Genomic DNA, 17,467 nt, shown 5'->3' with positions numbered 1-17,467 from the left:
AGTGGCCTTCCCAGTCACCAGATCTGAATCCAGTAGAGCACCTTTGGAATGTGGTAGAATGGGAGATTCGCAGCATGAGTGTGCAGCTGACAAATCTGCAGAAATTACGTGATGCAATCATGTCAACACAGACCAGAATCTCAAAGGAATGTTTCCAACATCTTGTGGAGTCCATGCCATGAAGAATTGATGCTGTTTTGAGAGTGAAGGGAGGCCCTACCCAGTATTAGTCTAGTGTTCCTAATAAAGTGCTCAGTGAGCTGTGTGTATGTAGTTAGTGTGTTTGTGTTAACTGTGAATTCACTTCTCTTTGTCCAAGTAACCATTTAGCATTTTTAACTTGTGACTTACCCACAGATCAGTTTAAAAAAATCTGGACATAACTGTAGCTCTGCCACGGAGTCAGTCCAAAAATTTGTGAAAATGTCTTTTTACCATTTTCTGCTAAAGGAAATAAGGTTAAGGATAACATATAGGCTATTGAGAGAGTGAGTGGAATGGAAGGTTTATTGATCAAAAAGACAAAAGACCCACCCCTCACAGAATGTGTTTTGTCAGTCAGATTAAGAGGATAATTGATTACCATTGGTACATTGTACTTAACGACCCAACGCTGAAGAAAATGTGTCCTCAAATTCCCCAGGGTTAATTTCAGAAAATCACCTGAGGGAAAAATTGGTTCACAGTCATACTGTTCTCCCCAAATCCACCCCGTGGCTACGGAACCAAGCTACGAGACTCTGTCTTCTCAATCATCAGATTCAACAGCACACATATAGTGTGCATGCAGTAGCTTAGTTTAGATCTGACAAACAAAAGGAACATTATCCTTCAACATTAATCAGGCACCAGGAATAACAAAATAGTGATGTCACACTGCATTTTTAGTGTTCAGTAACACAGTTACACAGTAACAATTTGTCCTGTGCATCACCAAACAAAAAAAGAATAAGATTAAAAAAAACCCAAAACAATCCATGGGTCAACCTTAATGGTTTAAGGTTGTGAAAGAATATGAAAAACATCATCAGTAAACGAAGACTCAGCGGAAGTCAAACCTTTGAGGCCAAATGGCCTTCATGAAGACCACTTTGCATGCTGTTTATAAAATCTTTGTGGGAGCATTATGACCTGAACTGCTTACAATGATTACATGTACGATTACACTATGCAAAACAGATTTTTGGACTATTAAAGAAGTTAATGTTTAGATCTGTAAACTGTTTTTATCAACGTGATACTCAGTTTAATATATGTAAACTGTTTTAACAACTGTATTAAATATGATGTAAATATTATACATTGTAATTGACTCAGGTTAACCATTTCCTTAGACAGCCCTCAGTTTCCTGTTTTATTGTTAAAAGCCAAGTAAGTGTAGTAATATTTATGAGGGGGAACATTCTCTGATGGAGATGTCTTTGATGTTGAAACATCTTGTTCATTACATGCACCTGTATGAGATCTGTGTGGTCTGTTGACTGTTCAGTAGACTTGTGGAGTTCTCCCCAAATCTTCATTTTATGCAGTCTAACTTGTGATTGTTCTCAGATTTAGGGGTATGGGAGACAAAATCTGACAATACAATTGAGCTGTCAGATGGTAAGATCCTGGGATGTCCCATTTGTGAGTTAGTTGATAACATGTTTAGTCTCTGTTAATCCCTTCACCTATCACACGTTTATCCATTTCATTAACAGAGTACCAGCTATAGCCCTAGATCTGATAAAAACACCCCAAGTAATTTCTCCACAATACTGATCAATTATACTCTCATTTAAACATTTTGCTCTTTTCAGATTCAGAAGAACCCCAAACTATAACCAAGCTAATCAGGCTGTTTGAGGAAAGACATCTAATATATGTACACATTTATATTTTTCTTTACAACACATTAATTTACTTTCTCTTAACCAGACATTTACACCATTCCCATCACCTCACTGAGACAGTCTAAACATGGCTCTGAAGTAAGGCCACAGACGTTTCTTTATTCATTTACATTATCTAATGCGAAGGCTCTGGGTCATTACTATCTATAAAATTTCCAACTGTAATTATTTAATAATGTATTGTGCTTATTATGCAGATTGAGAGAGCTGTGTTTTGAAGCAAAAGGTCAACATATTTTACAGGAGTCACATCGTGTGTGTCATAATTACCTCAGTTTAGCTTGGTACAGAAGAAATAAAACACACTTCAGAATACTGGATCATATTACTATGTGAGACTATTTTTGTTTTGTTTTGTTTTTCTGGTTTTTAATTTTGTGGCCATCAGGGCAGGGGTAAAACACCAATACACAGCAGAATGCAGGTTGCTGAACCCAAAGTAGGGTTTAGAGTCGTTTTTGGAAAGAGGATTTAAGGTTGAATGCTTCCATCGGACAGGTGTAGGGCTCTGTTCAGCCTCTCAGTGACTGACAGGCTCTGATATCACTGATGACATCATCACCTGCTGGATATTCAGGTGTACTAAAAATTACTGTAGACATTCTCAAATACTCAAAATGCTTGCAATTCTTACAATTAATGAGGGCACAGCTCAAACCTATAATTTTATAATGTTGCTGATGAGGTCATGGGAGGAATATCCATTTAAATCTACATATTTAAATGAAACAAACCTAATGTGATCTAATCACTGCATGTTCATGCTAAAGATATACCCTGCTAACTGGGCAGTGTTTCCACAAAAACATCAGATTGCTTTCCATATGACATATTTATTTTTAAAAACGGTCTCACCTCCATAAGCCTTAGAAAACCCCCACTGATGTACAGTACCATGAAAGACGCACAGGTGTTTTCATTTCCCCTTAACACTGAACGTTATGATGGCAACATCAGTAACAATATGCTGCAATGACAAAAATAAACGGGGTCCATTCCAGGACATAAGGACAACGTTTTAACAATGATTTCAAGTAGTGTGACCCTCCTTTTAAAAGGACACTTGATGTGACTTCAGAGTTATCCCAGATAATTCTGTCTGTGGGGGCGATTCTGGGCAGGAGCTGTCTATGAAAATGCCAGATCTGCTTTGTCAAATATTCATGTTCACTAAAGTTCACTCTGCGATACTGCTGTATGTGGTGCATGAGCTCACCCAGTATCCAGCACACCTACAGACAGAATCAGCAGAGGGAGTTTTCAACTCACATGGCTTACACCGTCTCCTTTACAACAACAGAGGAAATGGTTCACTTACCATACAGTAGTAATATCGATATGACCCAATGACATAGGCTAATTCTTTTGCACTTAAAAAAAAAAAATCAAAACTCCTGTTTGACAATCTTAAAATAATCACCCCCCACTTCAAACATTCTATTCATCATATCTTAACCACCACTGGTAGAGTACAACTATGAAGAAAAAAATATTCTATATACAATCTGATTTTAAAATAAATAAATTAGTAATTTCATATAATACAGGCAGTAGTTATACAGTCACAAGACCAAACACATCAGTCCAAACACAGTCCTTACATGCTGAGAGGTGAACTGGACAGGGCCTGGACAGAGGCAGGAGTGACAAACACAGAGAGCACACTGATTCACCAGTCACACCACTGATCAAACAGTTCAAATGATCAAACAGTTCAAATCAACTCATTCACACCACATGGTCTGAGCAGAGATCAAATCACACACAGACTGTAGATTGAAACAACGAATCAGTTTAGCAGATCTCAGTTCGACACAACCATGCGACAGACAGGCTAGAGCCACACTGAGCACTGAAGCGAGAGGGGAAGAGTCACTATAGCGCTGTGATGGTAAAGCGTTGACCAGTTCAGTAAAAGAATGCTTCTGACAGGTTGAGGAGTCAGAGGAGTCATGAGTGATCGGAGTGGACGTGAGAGCATATCAGCTGATCATGTCTTCCTCTTTTATAAATCCACAGTCCCTCAGTCCCGTCAGGAGACTGTGTGTTTTTGGCTCACACTGACTGACAGAGTAAACCATGCCAGCACACAGAGGACAGGAACTTCAGCAGACTGAAGAAATTCCACACAAGTACTGCCTTTCCCGCACATCAAAAAGCACTGGTTTGTGAGGAAAAACAAGAGGATGTGGAGTTTGACAGATGCAAAGTAGTGTGTGCCCCCCAGATGGACAGTCCATGAAGTATGTGTGGTGTGTGTTTGTTGGAGTCAGAGGAACATGTGTAGGTGTGTCTGAATTGAATGACTGTGCCTGTTACTAAGGCAACCACAAGGGAAAAAACTCTCTCCTCTCCCTCTTTGGGATCATGCACATGTAACAGCTCCACAGACTGTTGAAAACGGAGGCTAGACAGTTCTGCTTTTTTTGTTTGTTTGCTTTTTTGTAGCATTGGATTGTATTTTTTTAAAACACGGATAGCTTTGTTTGAGAGAACAGATCAGGCCCCAACACACTCACTTCTCTACACAAGTAGACAAACACAGAGGTCCAGCAAAAAATGGAATGCTAGCGGAACTTTGTCCCGAACAGGATAATTATTAGAACTACCACTATAACAAACAAGATTAAAATGACCAGCATCTTGCGATTTTTCTTCTGATACTGTTCGGCCTGTAGAGAGAACAAAATGGGTTTTTAATTGCACAATGCCAATTTAGATAGCATGTAGACAAGTCCAGAGGACTAAGATCATGCAGAATATGGTGACATTTTCATATAAAGTGACCCTCAGGGGTCTGTGTGATGTCTGTTTTAAAGACTTACACAGCCCTTACCTTCTGTAGTTGTTTCAGCCCGTCCTCTGTTTTCACACATGCTTGTTCCACATTGAAGTCAATTCTGTCCAAAACTGTGCCCTGTGACAAGCCAACAGGAAAACATGTTATTAGCACAAACTTTATGTTTTTACATTTTGTCACTGTAATGCCATACCTTCACACTTCAAAAACAGCAAAACATGAAGTCTTGATATGCCAGTATCGTAATGTTCATAGGAGGAGTACTTTAGACATTGATGTGATGAGGCTGTATGACTCTATATCCATCCCCACCCTGTTAGTTCATCACTGACATTTTCCCGCAAATGTAACGCAAACAAAAATTCATTTCAATATGGAAATACTTTGATTATATGTCTATGGGGAAGGAACAAAAAAAAACCTGCAGAGTGACTGACCTGTTCCACCACCATTCCAGCCAGGTCTCTGAAGATCTCATTGAGATCAGAGATGGACTGAACAATCTGCCGGATCTCTCTCTCTCGCTCCTCCACCAGCACTGTGTTCTGCTCCACCAGCACCAACTGGTCATCCGTGAAACCCTGTACATCAGAGAAAGAGAGAGCAAAGAAAGAGTAGAGCAATCTTAGAAGTGAGCAGTAAGACATGTTTTTTTCAAGTGTGACATTGTTTTAGATTCAGTGATGAGTGTGTGTACGGTGAGAGAGTTCTGTATTTGATGGTAATCAGTGATCGTCCTGTAGTTGACGTTAATTAGTGATCACTCTGTAGTTGATGTTAATTAGTGATCACTCTGTAGCTGATGTTAATTAGTGATCACTCTGTAGCTGATGTTAATTAGTGATTGTTCTGTAGCTGATGTTAATTAGTAGGGGTGTGCATCTCTCCCCTATAAGACGATCCAATACGCAACTAGATACATGGGCCACAATACGATTCAGGGACAATACATTTTAATACAGAACAATTCGGTGCGATTCGATTCGGTGTGATTCTACGCGATACGATGCAATCTGATACAGTTCTAAACGTTTGTTTAATGCAGACATTCATTTTCCCTTATAAATTAAAATAAGCCAATTTGATAAAAGTGGCATTGCTCACCTTGAAATAGACATATTTCATAAAAGACCAGGGAATCCCAAGTATTTTTGTCACTTTATGGCACGGGAAAAATGGAAGACAAATCATCTCAGAATTACATGTCATTGTGTTCATTACTTTTCCAACAGACACAGACAAAAAAGACTGTGAACAAACATTTTAAGTCCCTGGCAATAAAACGGGCTATTGATGCATTGGTTACCTTAGCCACAACTTGGCACGGTCTAAGTGTTTAATATCCATGTCTTTGTATTGTGTGTTCTTGCTTGTGCTAGCTGCACTAGCATCCACAGATCCCTTGTCACCCACATATGTTTCACCGTGCCGTGTCACCAGGTGAGTGGTAACATGTGTCGTGCTACCACTGTACTTAATCGCTGTTCTACAGACCTTACAAATGGCTAGACAATTGTCCAATTTTCCTTCCTTCTTATAAAATGTCTTCCAAACTTTAGATTTTAGATTCGATGGTTAACTGTAAACCGTGTCAGCACTGTCGGATGTGGTGTTCTTGTTTTTACCTTGCAAGTAAGGCGAACGTTACTCTCGTAAAAAGGTCAACAAGGACGCTGTGCAGATTTATAAGCGAATGAGAGGCGGTCATTATTATTTTGAAAGTAACGTGACTTGTAATGTTAGATCAGTTAGTCCTCTACAGCAGCCAGATACTAAAGTAGAATTAGCAGCATAGCTTCAGTCCACTGATTCTTAACTGTAGAATCGGGCCATCGACCAGTTCATGGTACATTTAGACCAATCCAGGGGTCTGCGAATCGATGTAGTCACATATTTAATGTTAAAACTGGTTTCCAATTCATAACAGTGAATTGTTACACCCCTTGTAATTAGTGAACGTACTGTAGTTGATGGTAATTAGTGAGTGTTCTGTAGTTGCTGTAACTGGTGATTCATACTCACCTTGTCATACAGAGACATGTCTTCATCCTCCTCCATGAGAGGTCCAGAGTCAAAAAAGTGCTTTGATCGCTCCTCACGGTTCTTCATGCCTGCAGCACAGAGCACAGCGTTGGGTGGTAGAAACAACTAAAACAACACACTGGGCCTGGAGAGCCACATAAAGAGTGCACTTTCAGAGCTTCAGTAGTACCTGCTGCCTGGCACATTGACCCGAAAAGTCACCACACGCCGACCCGAAAGGTCACCACAAATTGACCCAAAAGTCACCAAACACTGTCCCCAAAAGTCACCAAACATCAATCCTAAAAGTTACCACACATCAACCCAAAAAGTCACCACACATCAACCTGGAATAAAAGAACCAGCTTTTCAGGGAAAGTCTGTGCTACAGAGAAGACTGTAAACTGCTGTGATTAACATAGAGCTGAGGTGGCTGTGAAAAAAAGCAATCCAGGAAACAAGCATTCCTGTGTTTGGCATGCCAAGGAGAGAAGAGCATCTTCCTCTAGAAAACACTAGGTCCTAAGGAACCATGAGAACACTGTGTTGGTGTTAACGTGAAGTGCTGACTCTTAAAAATGAGGACGGAGAGTCCAATAACTGTTTGTAATTACAACTTTGATGGTCCTGTTGCCTGGTAATGTGTGAACTCCAACAATGACCACACTAGCACATGTCAATGAAGAGTTCTCTGAGGACCCAGGGATCCCAGGTGATGTAGAGAAGAAGTGAAAAAGAGAAACCCCTGTATCATATTCATTGACCATAATCAGGTCTCATTCAGATATTCATAAGGTAGAATGTCTCCAAAATCTGCCCCAGCATGATCAGAGTGTTCTCTGAGGTCAGCACAGATGCCACTGTTCAGAAACACTGACGGTGCAGCACAGTAAAGCTAGGGTGCCCTCACACATTTTGGCATCTTTTCTCCCTCCTCATGAAGCATATGCGGACATGATAAGTGGCAGGTATCTACACTCTCACCTCATCTGGTGGAAAAGGCTGAATTTCTCTCAGCTCAGAGCAAAATCGCCAGCGACAAGGAACAACTCCAATCTCCAATAGGCCACATTTCACTGGTCTGCACTGCCTTCAGACTAAACCATTGTCTTGGAAAAGTCCAGCATAACGTGTGGGTCATTCCGCAACTGGTCTCACACAACTGGTCTCACAGCCTTAGACTGTCTTAACTGATTTGTGTTGTTATAGACAGATTTGTTAAACATTCCTATAACATTATTTTATAAAAAATAACATTTGATTTATAATAGGTTAACTCAATCAATTGTGACAAAAATGGACACTGTGTTATGAAACTTGCCTGCTACCATCAGAACCAACTGCATGCTCGCTCTCTGTACAGTCAGGTTCACTGGATGTAGCTAAAATAAACTTAGGGTTTTTTTTATTTAAGCATCAGTCTGTATAATAGAAGCTTTCCATACAACACCCAAGCACCATGAACATTCTGTCTGCACGATATGCCAAGCCAATTACACAGCAACCGCTGTAAACAACAGATCAAATCTGGTAAAGCCACGTCACATGCGGGCTCTGCTTTGTGTATGGGTCACTGAGCAAACAGCTGAACAAATGAACAACAGCAGGGCTAGTGCTGAGATGGTTATGATTATGTGTGGCCCGTTCTTTCACAAAACAAACAAACATGTTTGGCCCCACCGATAGCTCTTTTCCACTAGGACGGTGCTGGTGCCGGTGCGGAGCCAGTGCTGCCTTGGTGCCTTTTGAGAACCGGCCCGCATTTCCACTGGTTTGGGAACCAAACGCTACATAGCGAAAGTTTGGGTAATTTCCGTGGGGAAAAAATAATGTCGGACGGAACGCATCTGCTTGCTTTTTATAAATTTACTTTTACGCTAGGCTTCCACACAGCGAAACACCTCACGAATTTTGTCCCATAACTTTTCGCTATGGTGGCAAAATTCATGAAAATAGTAAGTCTGTCACCTAGCTCAAAAGTTAAAACGAGTGTTTAAATGAAGGTCTGCAGTGGTTTGCACCAGCCAGAGCCGAGAGAGAGAATGTCTTTTTCTACCACTCTGGGTCCGACTACGTTCATGTAACATGTAAACAACAGCCCGTATTGATGTAGACACAAATTGTTGCTCATACATCTTTTAATCATATACATATTTTCATGCTACAAATATCCTTTAGCCTACCGCTACTTGGTCAGATGTTTTTTGTTACTCCCGCCTCTCTAGAGAACGTCACGTACCAAACACATCAAATGCTGAACTGATTGGTTCTCGCGTGGTTTTTATTTGCTTAGCCTCTGACGTCAGCGGTTCCAACTTCTGGGACCAGCAATTCTGTGGTGCCGTGCCGGTGCCAGCTTTTCTGCTCCGGCACCAGTATTTTGTCAGTGGAAAAGGGGTACGAGAGGGCCTCAGGCAGGGTGTATACTCACGTTTGAGATAACTGGACTGTGTGTGTGTGAAGTTTCAGGTGGGGTGTATACTCACGTTTGAGATAACTGGACTGTGTGTGTGTGTGAAGTTTCAGGTGGGGTGTATACTCACGTTTGAGATAACTGGACTGTGTGTGTGTGTGTGTGTGTGTGAAGTTTCAGGTGGGGTATGTGTGTGTGTGAAGTTTCAGGTGGGGTGTATACTCACGTTTGAGATAACTGGACTGTGTGTGTGTGTGTGAAGTTTCAGGTGGGGTGTATACTCACGTTTGAGATAACTGGAGTATGTGTGTGTGAAGTTTCAGGTGGGGTGTATACTCACGTTTGAGATAACTGGACTGTGTGTGTGTGTGTGAAGTTTCAGGTGGGGTGTATACTCACGTTTGAGATAACTGGGGTATGTGTGTGTGTGAAGTTTCAGGTGGGGTGTATACTCACGTTTGAGATAACTGGACTGTGTGTGTCTGAAGCTGATGGAGAGCTGTTGGAGGTTCTGGGCGAGAGAGGAGACGACGTTCCTCAGCAGCCTGTCCTCCTGCTCAGTGCAGTGGCCAGAGCGCGCCTGCAGCCCCGTCACCGCACGCTGACACCTGTGGAACATCTGAACACCACATAAAAACAGCAATGACTGGCTGCATGTGACAGAGGTCACAACACCACACTGCACAACTGCACAGAAAGTCAGGTACATAATCTGATCATGAGTTTAGTCCAGTCGGCAGACAAAGCACCATAAAAAAAGGAAACCCCAACGGTCCATGGGCTTGCCTCGCACAAGACAGCGAAATTACAGTTTGCTTCATATAAGAGACAGCCACTCACTTGTGTCAACTCTTGGCTAGTAGTGCAATTGACTACTAAATAAATGTAAGTCTGTCAGCATGAAAATGAGACAGCCGACTGTTGTTTGCTCTGCTCTTACAGGGGCTGACTCTCTGCAACTATGTGGTGTGTGCAAAATGCACCCTGTGTGCTTTAACCAAGGGAAAAGAAAAATGAAAGGATGTACCCAAAGCCCCAGGTATCCTGCAGTTCCATGTGAATGAATCAGACTAGAGTGTGGAGGGTAGGCCTGGGGGATGTACCTGTGTGATTTCCTGTGTGGTGATCTCGATGGCATGCTCCTCCTGACTGCTGTCATCCAGCGTGGGCCGGTTCATGTGTTTGTCGTGGAGACTGGCCAGCTCCTTCATCTTCTGCCTGATCCGTGTGATTTCATACTGGATCTGACAGCACAAGAATTGCCTCATCAGCTTGGCACACAGTGAAGAACGTAAAAGGACCATACAGGCAGTCCCTGGGTTATGAACGAGATCGGTTCCATTAGTCCGTCTTTAAGCTGAATTTGTCGGTAAGTCGGAACAGGTACACACACCGCTTTAACAGCAATGTGATCCAACTTCAATTGGGAGAAGGTGTTCTCCTTGCGCGAGCCGACGAACTGCTGAAGCCGTGCAATGTTTTCATGGGCGCCACAAAGTAGTGCATGCGTTCATTGTTAAGAACCATTGCATTTAACTCAAACTTTTTAATATAATAGGCTTTATGGCAGTCCGTTCGTAAATACAAGTTGTCCTTAAGTTGGATGTTCGTAACTCGGGGACTGCCTTTAATTTAACAATTGCCTGCATTTCTGTACCATTTCGATATGGTGAATGAGAGGGATGTTTGAAACAGCACATGATGTCGTCATCTTTTTTTTTTTTTTTAAATCCTCATAACCCCGAAGCTCATGGGCTGCTTGGTGCTCAGAGATCTGAAGTAAAATCGTCCAGTTAATGAGGGAAGTGTTTGGAATCTACTCCTGTGGATAACCTATATAATAATTTTAATAATTCAATGAGACTGTGCGAATAATGAATGGAGAAATAGCCATGCAAATAAAATGGTTCAAAATCCAGTGAGGACAATGTTGTGTATCATTGTGCCTTTGTTGTCAATGAAAGCATTTGGTTGAAACAATCTTACCTCGTCCACGCCCTCCACCCATTTAGGGGAGAGCCTCTTAGTGACGCCGACAGCTGCCTCAGGGTCCAGACTGATGCCAGAGACCAGGGCCATGCGGTCATCTGCCAACTGACCAACACAGACAGACAGAGTCCTCTTAGAGTAGGACAGAACACACCGATTTAATGTGAAGAGATCAAAAGAGTCGCTTTGGATAAAAGCCTCTGTTATATGAACAGATGTAAATGTAAATGAAGAGAATTACATTAGCCTGTAAATACAAATCTTATTATGCCTTTCCTTATGTGTGATTTCACATAAAACACAAGGACTGTTAATGTTACAGTAACGATTTATGAATTTGACCCTCTTCTCTGATCAGTACAGTCTCATAGACAGACAACTGGACAGTACCTCATCAAACTCCTATGTGATTGGGTGAGCCCACCAGAATGGCATCCAATGAGAAGACAGGGGGGAGCCAGAAGGGACAGGAGAGAGAGCAGATGAGCCCCAAACAAGCACCAAAGGTCACAGACCAGAAGCAAACACAACACATTTCATTTGAATGCCTTCAAAAAACAGTCACCCATATGGGCCTGTTTGATGAAAACACAAAGGGTTCAAATTATTCAAAATGCTTGTCGGAATTTTAATCCCAGTTTGGAATGCCCAACAACATGCCATCTTGTGAAATATCCAATCTCTAATTTTTTCACCTTGCAAGCTGCACAGTATTGTCAAGCCAATAAATATGCTCGAGGGAAGGCCTAAATAGTCAGCAAGTATGGCAGAGCCCAGATTTAAATCAGAGGAAGAATTTTTGATACATCTAGAGATTTGAATACAAAAGAGCTTTAGCGAAAAAAAAAAAAAAAAAAAAAAAATTAGCAGAGGATCCCATATTTTAACCCATCATTGCTTCCCAATACTGTAGTTTTTAATCAGAACACGTCACAGACACAGTTTGTGTAGTGCCAACTTAGCTTTATGGTGCAGGCCTATTCCACAGCATGCCATATATGTTCATGCCAAAACATCACAAAAATATACAATGTCCATATAATGTCCCCAAATCACAAGTAGTATTATGACTATTATTACATCCCCGGTCCCAAATCGCAATGTCATACTTTTTCCTCCGCTCCTTTAAATTACAGATCAAATAACAACAAAAAAAGTGCTTTTTAAGCTTAATTTTATGTAAAAAAAAAACAAAACAAACAAACAAACAAACAAAAAAACCTTTATACCTGCAAAATTCTAAAGCAAAAACACATTACATATGAACTGTAGGCCTTGTTAAAGAGCACACAATAAGGATTACAACATCACACCACTTCTGTGTCTGTATCATATAAGAACCAAAAAACTACAGTTCTCTGTGGGAAAACAGTTGGAAGGATAGGTAAAAACACAGGCACACCACAGACAGGTAAAAACACAGGCACACCACAGACAGGTAAAAACACAGGCACACCACAGACAGGTAAAAACACAGGCACACCACAGACAGGTAAAAACACAGGCACATCACAGAGGGTTTTTTTGTAATGAACACACAACAATTTAGTTGTTGCAGTTTTTTTCAGCTGACCCTTTGCTAACTGTTGTATATTTCACTGAGGACACTCATGTCAGCAGACTGATCAGCCATGAACCTTTTCAGAAGCTGTCAAATGCTTTGTGTGCATGCATAAGTTTCAAGCAACACATATACAACCACACAGACAAAGAAGTACTGAGACACAGTGAGAAAAAAAAATCAACTTAAAGCCAGAGAAACAGCTATGATGAGATTAGATGTGTTATTTATCAACACAGCGAAGAAGCTTTACCTGAGTAAACCAAAACCAAAACAACGTAATTTACCAGTTATGTTTCTGAGGATCATGCTGCACTTACAATCTATTAAACCGCTACTACCTCATCCTCAAGGAAACCAGGCTGTCAACTCAAAGTGACAGCATAACGCCCAGCAATGTGTGTGTTTCAGGGGTCATAACTAACACTGGGCCCTCTGAAACAGCGGTTTGCACTAATGCCTGTAGGAAATATTTATCACAGGTATGGCCATAGTTAGCACATGGCTCTGGGAGGGCAATAATCATTCGATGTGGTCTTATTATCACACACACCATTACTAAATTAAATGATACAATCCATATTTTTAAACCAGTAAAAAACTCCACTGTACACTCCACAGACTACAGTCAGCCAGTCAATCCATATCCACTCCTGTGATAAAATGATTACTGAGAACTATGATATGGCCTGTCCAATAACCCAGAGTGATGACAAAACACTCCAGTATAAATGATTTAGCCAATCAACATGAAGAACAGACATTCAGATAACAGACTGGCTAAATACAGACCACTGAGAAGCTCTTACAGTACTCTGACATATGTTTGTCTTTGTCTAGGCTCTAGCACAGCAGCATGCTCAACAAACTGAAAACCACAATGAAATGGATTATGTCTGTGGTTACCAAGACCAAAGAGTTTGTGCTGGGTTTTGAAGGTACAGTGGACTGCACCGGACCCATGACCCCTCAACCTGAACACAATAACACAAGGCTGCAAATTCTTGTGTTTTATTAAGTTCTGCACCGACTGTAAGTTGTGCTGCAGCATGCAGCTTGTTTTGGCTCAGTCTTGGTCATCTCCGGTCCAGCCAGGTGATTCCGTACCAGGAGAGCACATACAAACATGATGATAATATGCTCTGGTCACCTGATTTAAAGCATACACCATATAAGCAGTAGCAATGATAAGTAGAGAGGCTGATTTTTTCTTCCTCCCAAGAATTTGCGGAATCATCATTTTTACATTGCTTACATACTTCTCCAATCTAAAACGCCCTTGATGTAGCTTAACAGTATAAAGAACTTTGACTTCTTTCATTAGTTACAATTTATAATAACGTTAATAGGTGCAAATACAGCAAATATGTGGCCTAAAGAAACAATGCACTCAACTTTCTAACTTACTGCGGGCCTGAGGTGGTTCTACATATACATTGCTATTTTGTGAGCGATAAGCACACTGCAAAAGTCTCCTCACTGCAGCTTGTTAAACTGAGGAGTGCACACAGCATCTGATCTTGTTCATGCAGACAGAATACAGGCAATTCCCATGGGAGAAAAACTTAACAGATTTTGTTACAGCTCCAAAACGAAATACCATACAGCCACTAACCAATTTATTTTCTATTATGAAAATGCGGCCACAATCTGTGCAGTTGGTCATCACCAAAACAGACAGAATCAAAGACTGGAATGCAATCAGGGCTCCAGACATTTTACTGACTGAAATTTTCTCTAGCGGCAAGAGGACGAGTTGACGCATTTGAAATGAGATGAGGTTTATGGCTAACAATTATTAGAATTTGTATTAGATCCCCCGCCAACCAAATCAGACTGCGTGATATCTTAACACAGGTCCCTGCGATACATTGCGTCTTTTAAAACTTTTGACGTCACTTCTGTATTGATATTTTTATTTATTTATGTTGCGTTGACCATAAATTAGGCTTTTCAACCGACATGACTACTAATACATTGTCCCAGGAGAAAACCCAAAAATGAGTGCAGCTATAAAAGCCATCAAGTAAGCAGACGACTTACGGTTGACAGGGAGTGATAACGAAACTAAAACGCTTTTAAGAAGAGCTTGGTCTCGTGCTCCTAACTGAACTAGACGGAAGAGAGGACTCGCGATAATACATACCGGTGGAAGGACCGGTTTGTTTTCTACCGCGGTATCGCGGGACTTCTCAATAGGTGGACTGTAATCGCGCTCCAATGAATGCCTTGGTGATGTACGTGACGAAGGCAGAGTTCACCTTTTAAATTTAAATGTAAGCTGTCTGGAGCTTTGAGAGCAAACGTGGTAACGTAAGTAAGGCAAAGGGCATGCTATTACGACACACTTACTTGCAAACCATACAGCTCAAATCACAATTCATGGAATGTGACAGAGAAGTCACATTCTTGTTTTGCTATCAAACAGTATACTGACGTAAAGACTTGCTGCTGCATGTCGTTCGTATGTTGCCAGATGTTATCATTTCAGTTCGTTTAAAACTGTATACAGGGAAAGTGAGTTAGATTTTGCACACACGCGCCTTAAACCGTAATGTCCCTTAAACAGAAGAGAGATGAAACTACTGAGTTGTAATCGGTGCACAAAAGAAGGCGTCAAACTATTCTTAAGTGGAGAGTCTGGCGGAAGCTTGAGAAATTAGCTTAAAAATTACCTTTACAAAACATGCCTGACTGTGGGCTTTTAAACTGCTAGTAGAACAGTGTCTAAAAGTGTACCTTTAAAACTGTCCCTTCTCACCACCGGAGCCATTTCCGTCTTATCCTTGATGCATATTTTTAAGACTTCACGTTGCACGTGAAATAATCTGAATGACTTGAAAACAAATGGTGGAGTCATCTTCTTTAGTGCACACCGATCACTGATCAATGGCCGTTTTCTCTCCCATGTGTTTTCCATTCAGGAGTTACTAGCGTTTACTGCGCAAATGTGCACAATCAAACAAACTTCGCCTCAGCTCTAATAAACATACACTGGTGCTTTGTCAACCACTTGATTATTATTATCCATATATTATTGATACGTGAGTACAGCTGACATCATCAGCAAATGCAGCCTCCTTGACGCCTTGGGATTTCTTTCCGTCATGCGTCAACACAAACGTCAGGGTGGTTCCACACCAGTGAGCTAGCCACAACTGAGGCTCTCCTAATAGTTCATTCAGCCACGTCGTATGAACTTGACTAAATGCCCGGAAGTCCATTTTGTTAAGTGGTTAACACTACTAATATGAAAATTTAAGGACAACACGACGTAACCAAATGAAGTTTAATCAGCTACTAGTATAGGTTTGCAGTGGCTAGCTAATTAGGTTAGTTAACTAGCCACAAAGAGCAAATCATACCATTGTTTGTTGGTCAGTTAACTGGTGGCGTTAGCTGAAAACAACAAACTACTGGCTTGCTAGCTAATAAATAAATTGCTAGCCAAGCACACACATACACACAGGCGCGTACAGTCAAGACGGTTGAGACGATTAACGTTAGACTCACCGCAGCATTGCTACGTGTACTCAGAGTACGACGGGGCTCATATGTACTCACTTGCTCAGCCAAAATCTGCCGGTTTTGGATTGCATTATTCCGCATTAATAAGAAGGCATCAGTCAGGCGCCTGGTTGCCATGGCTACTTCACCCAAGAGCTATCAAATAACGTCAGGCTGCCTCTAGCTGCGACCACAAGTCTTGTGTCTAACAGTAGTTAGCTAAGCCAGCAGCTTTCTAAAAAGCTAACTAGCTGTCAATTGTGAGCTAGCCCACAGGCTAACACCACCCACAATATCGAAGATTAAGTCGCTCCTTTTGATTGTTGCAGTCAAAGTATGATTGATTCCTGCGTGCCGCCTTGGAGAAAAACATAAATACGACCATAACACGACTAATGCCGTGTGTTTCTCAGTAAATTACGAACATAAACGAGTCATAGTATGGCCCCAAGACGTGTAAACGTAACTGAACGTAGCAGCCCACTTCCTGTCACCAAAGACAATGTAGTGTTGATGAGATCTCACCGTACAGGTACACCAAAGAAAGCCATGCTTCTTAGAGAGCAGAACGTCACACCGGCACAATTTTTAGTTAGGCCTACGTATGTGTCGTTCAGAGGGAGGCGAATATGATTTAATATGATTTATCCCTAAAAATTACCTTGATTTAGGAAAATATCGCATTAGAAATATTGCATAAGCTTTGCTGCAGCCATAATATGAAACAACGTAGCCTACTAGTCAGGCTTGTGGAGTCGGAGGCAAAATTAGGTTACTGGAATCGGAGTCGGTGGTACCATAAATTTCAGAGTCGGAGTCGAAGGTTTTGTGTATTGACTCCACAGCCAACTTTGCTTTATAATAAAGCAATGCTTTGGAGGCGGAGTCGTGGAGTCGGAATCGGAAGCAAATTTGGGTTAGTGGAGTCGGTGATACCATAAATTGAGGAGTCGGAGTCGAAGGTTTTGTGCAGCGGCTCCACAACCCTGGTACCAATGAATCAATTTCTAAATGAACAAAATAATCAAAACTTTTTCTTTTTTGTATTTTTTTTTAATTATTATTAAACAACATTATTTGGCTACATTACGAAAACAAAGGATGCCGTAACATGTTTTGTCCTGGCTTAGTTTGCGCAAGAATTACCCATCTTGTTTTTGGATTGTCTTGACCTTCTCCCAGGCTTCCGGGACATGTACGGTGACTTTGCTGGGCCAAAACAAGGCTGATGAGAGGCAAAACGCAACAAAAGCATCAGATTCTGCATTCAAGTGCCGTTTGTT

General features: G+C 41.3%; 1 protein-coding gene across 4 annotated transcripts; it reads right to left on the bottom strand.

Moving 5' to 3' along the window:
• Window positions 1-2,765: 2,765 nt before the first annotated feature.
• Window positions 2,766-16,576, bottom strand: stx16 (syntaxin 16). Of its 4 annotated transcripts, none has more exons than XM_030780691.1 (9): window positions 16,191-16,576; window positions 11,507-11,518; window positions 11,114-11,221; window positions 10,231-10,371; window positions 9,584-9,746; window positions 6,715-6,803; window positions 5,130-5,273; window positions 4,729-4,809; window positions 2,766-4,564 (listed from the first exon to the last, which is right to left on the bottom strand). In XM_030780691.1, the coding sequence occupies exons 1-9, from the start codon at window positions 16,320-16,322 to the stop codon at window positions 4,460-4,462; spliced, it is 975 nt and encodes a 324-aa protein (XP_030636551.1). In that variant the 5' UTR covers window positions 16,323-16,576; the 3' UTR covers window positions 2,766-4,459. The 4 variants fall into 4 exon arrangements, with proteins under 4 accessions (XP_030636551.1, XP_030636553.1, XP_030636552.1 ...); XM_030780693.1 differs by having other exon boundaries at window positions 16,242-16,576; XM_030780692.1 differs by lacking the exon at window positions 11,507-11,518.
• Between the last annotated feature and the right edge of the window lie 891 nt (window positions 16,577-17,467).

The sequence above is a fragment of the Chanos chanos genome, chromosome 7 (genome assembly GCF_902362185.1).
Source record: "Chanos chanos chromosome 7, fChaCha1.1, whole genome shotgun sequence".
Lineage (NCBI taxonomy): Eukaryota > Metazoa > Chordata > Actinopteri > Gonorynchiformes > Chanidae > Chanos > Chanos chanos.
The sequence above is the reverse complement of the archived record's forward strand: the minus strand, read 5'-3'. Positions and strand labels throughout refer to the sequence as shown.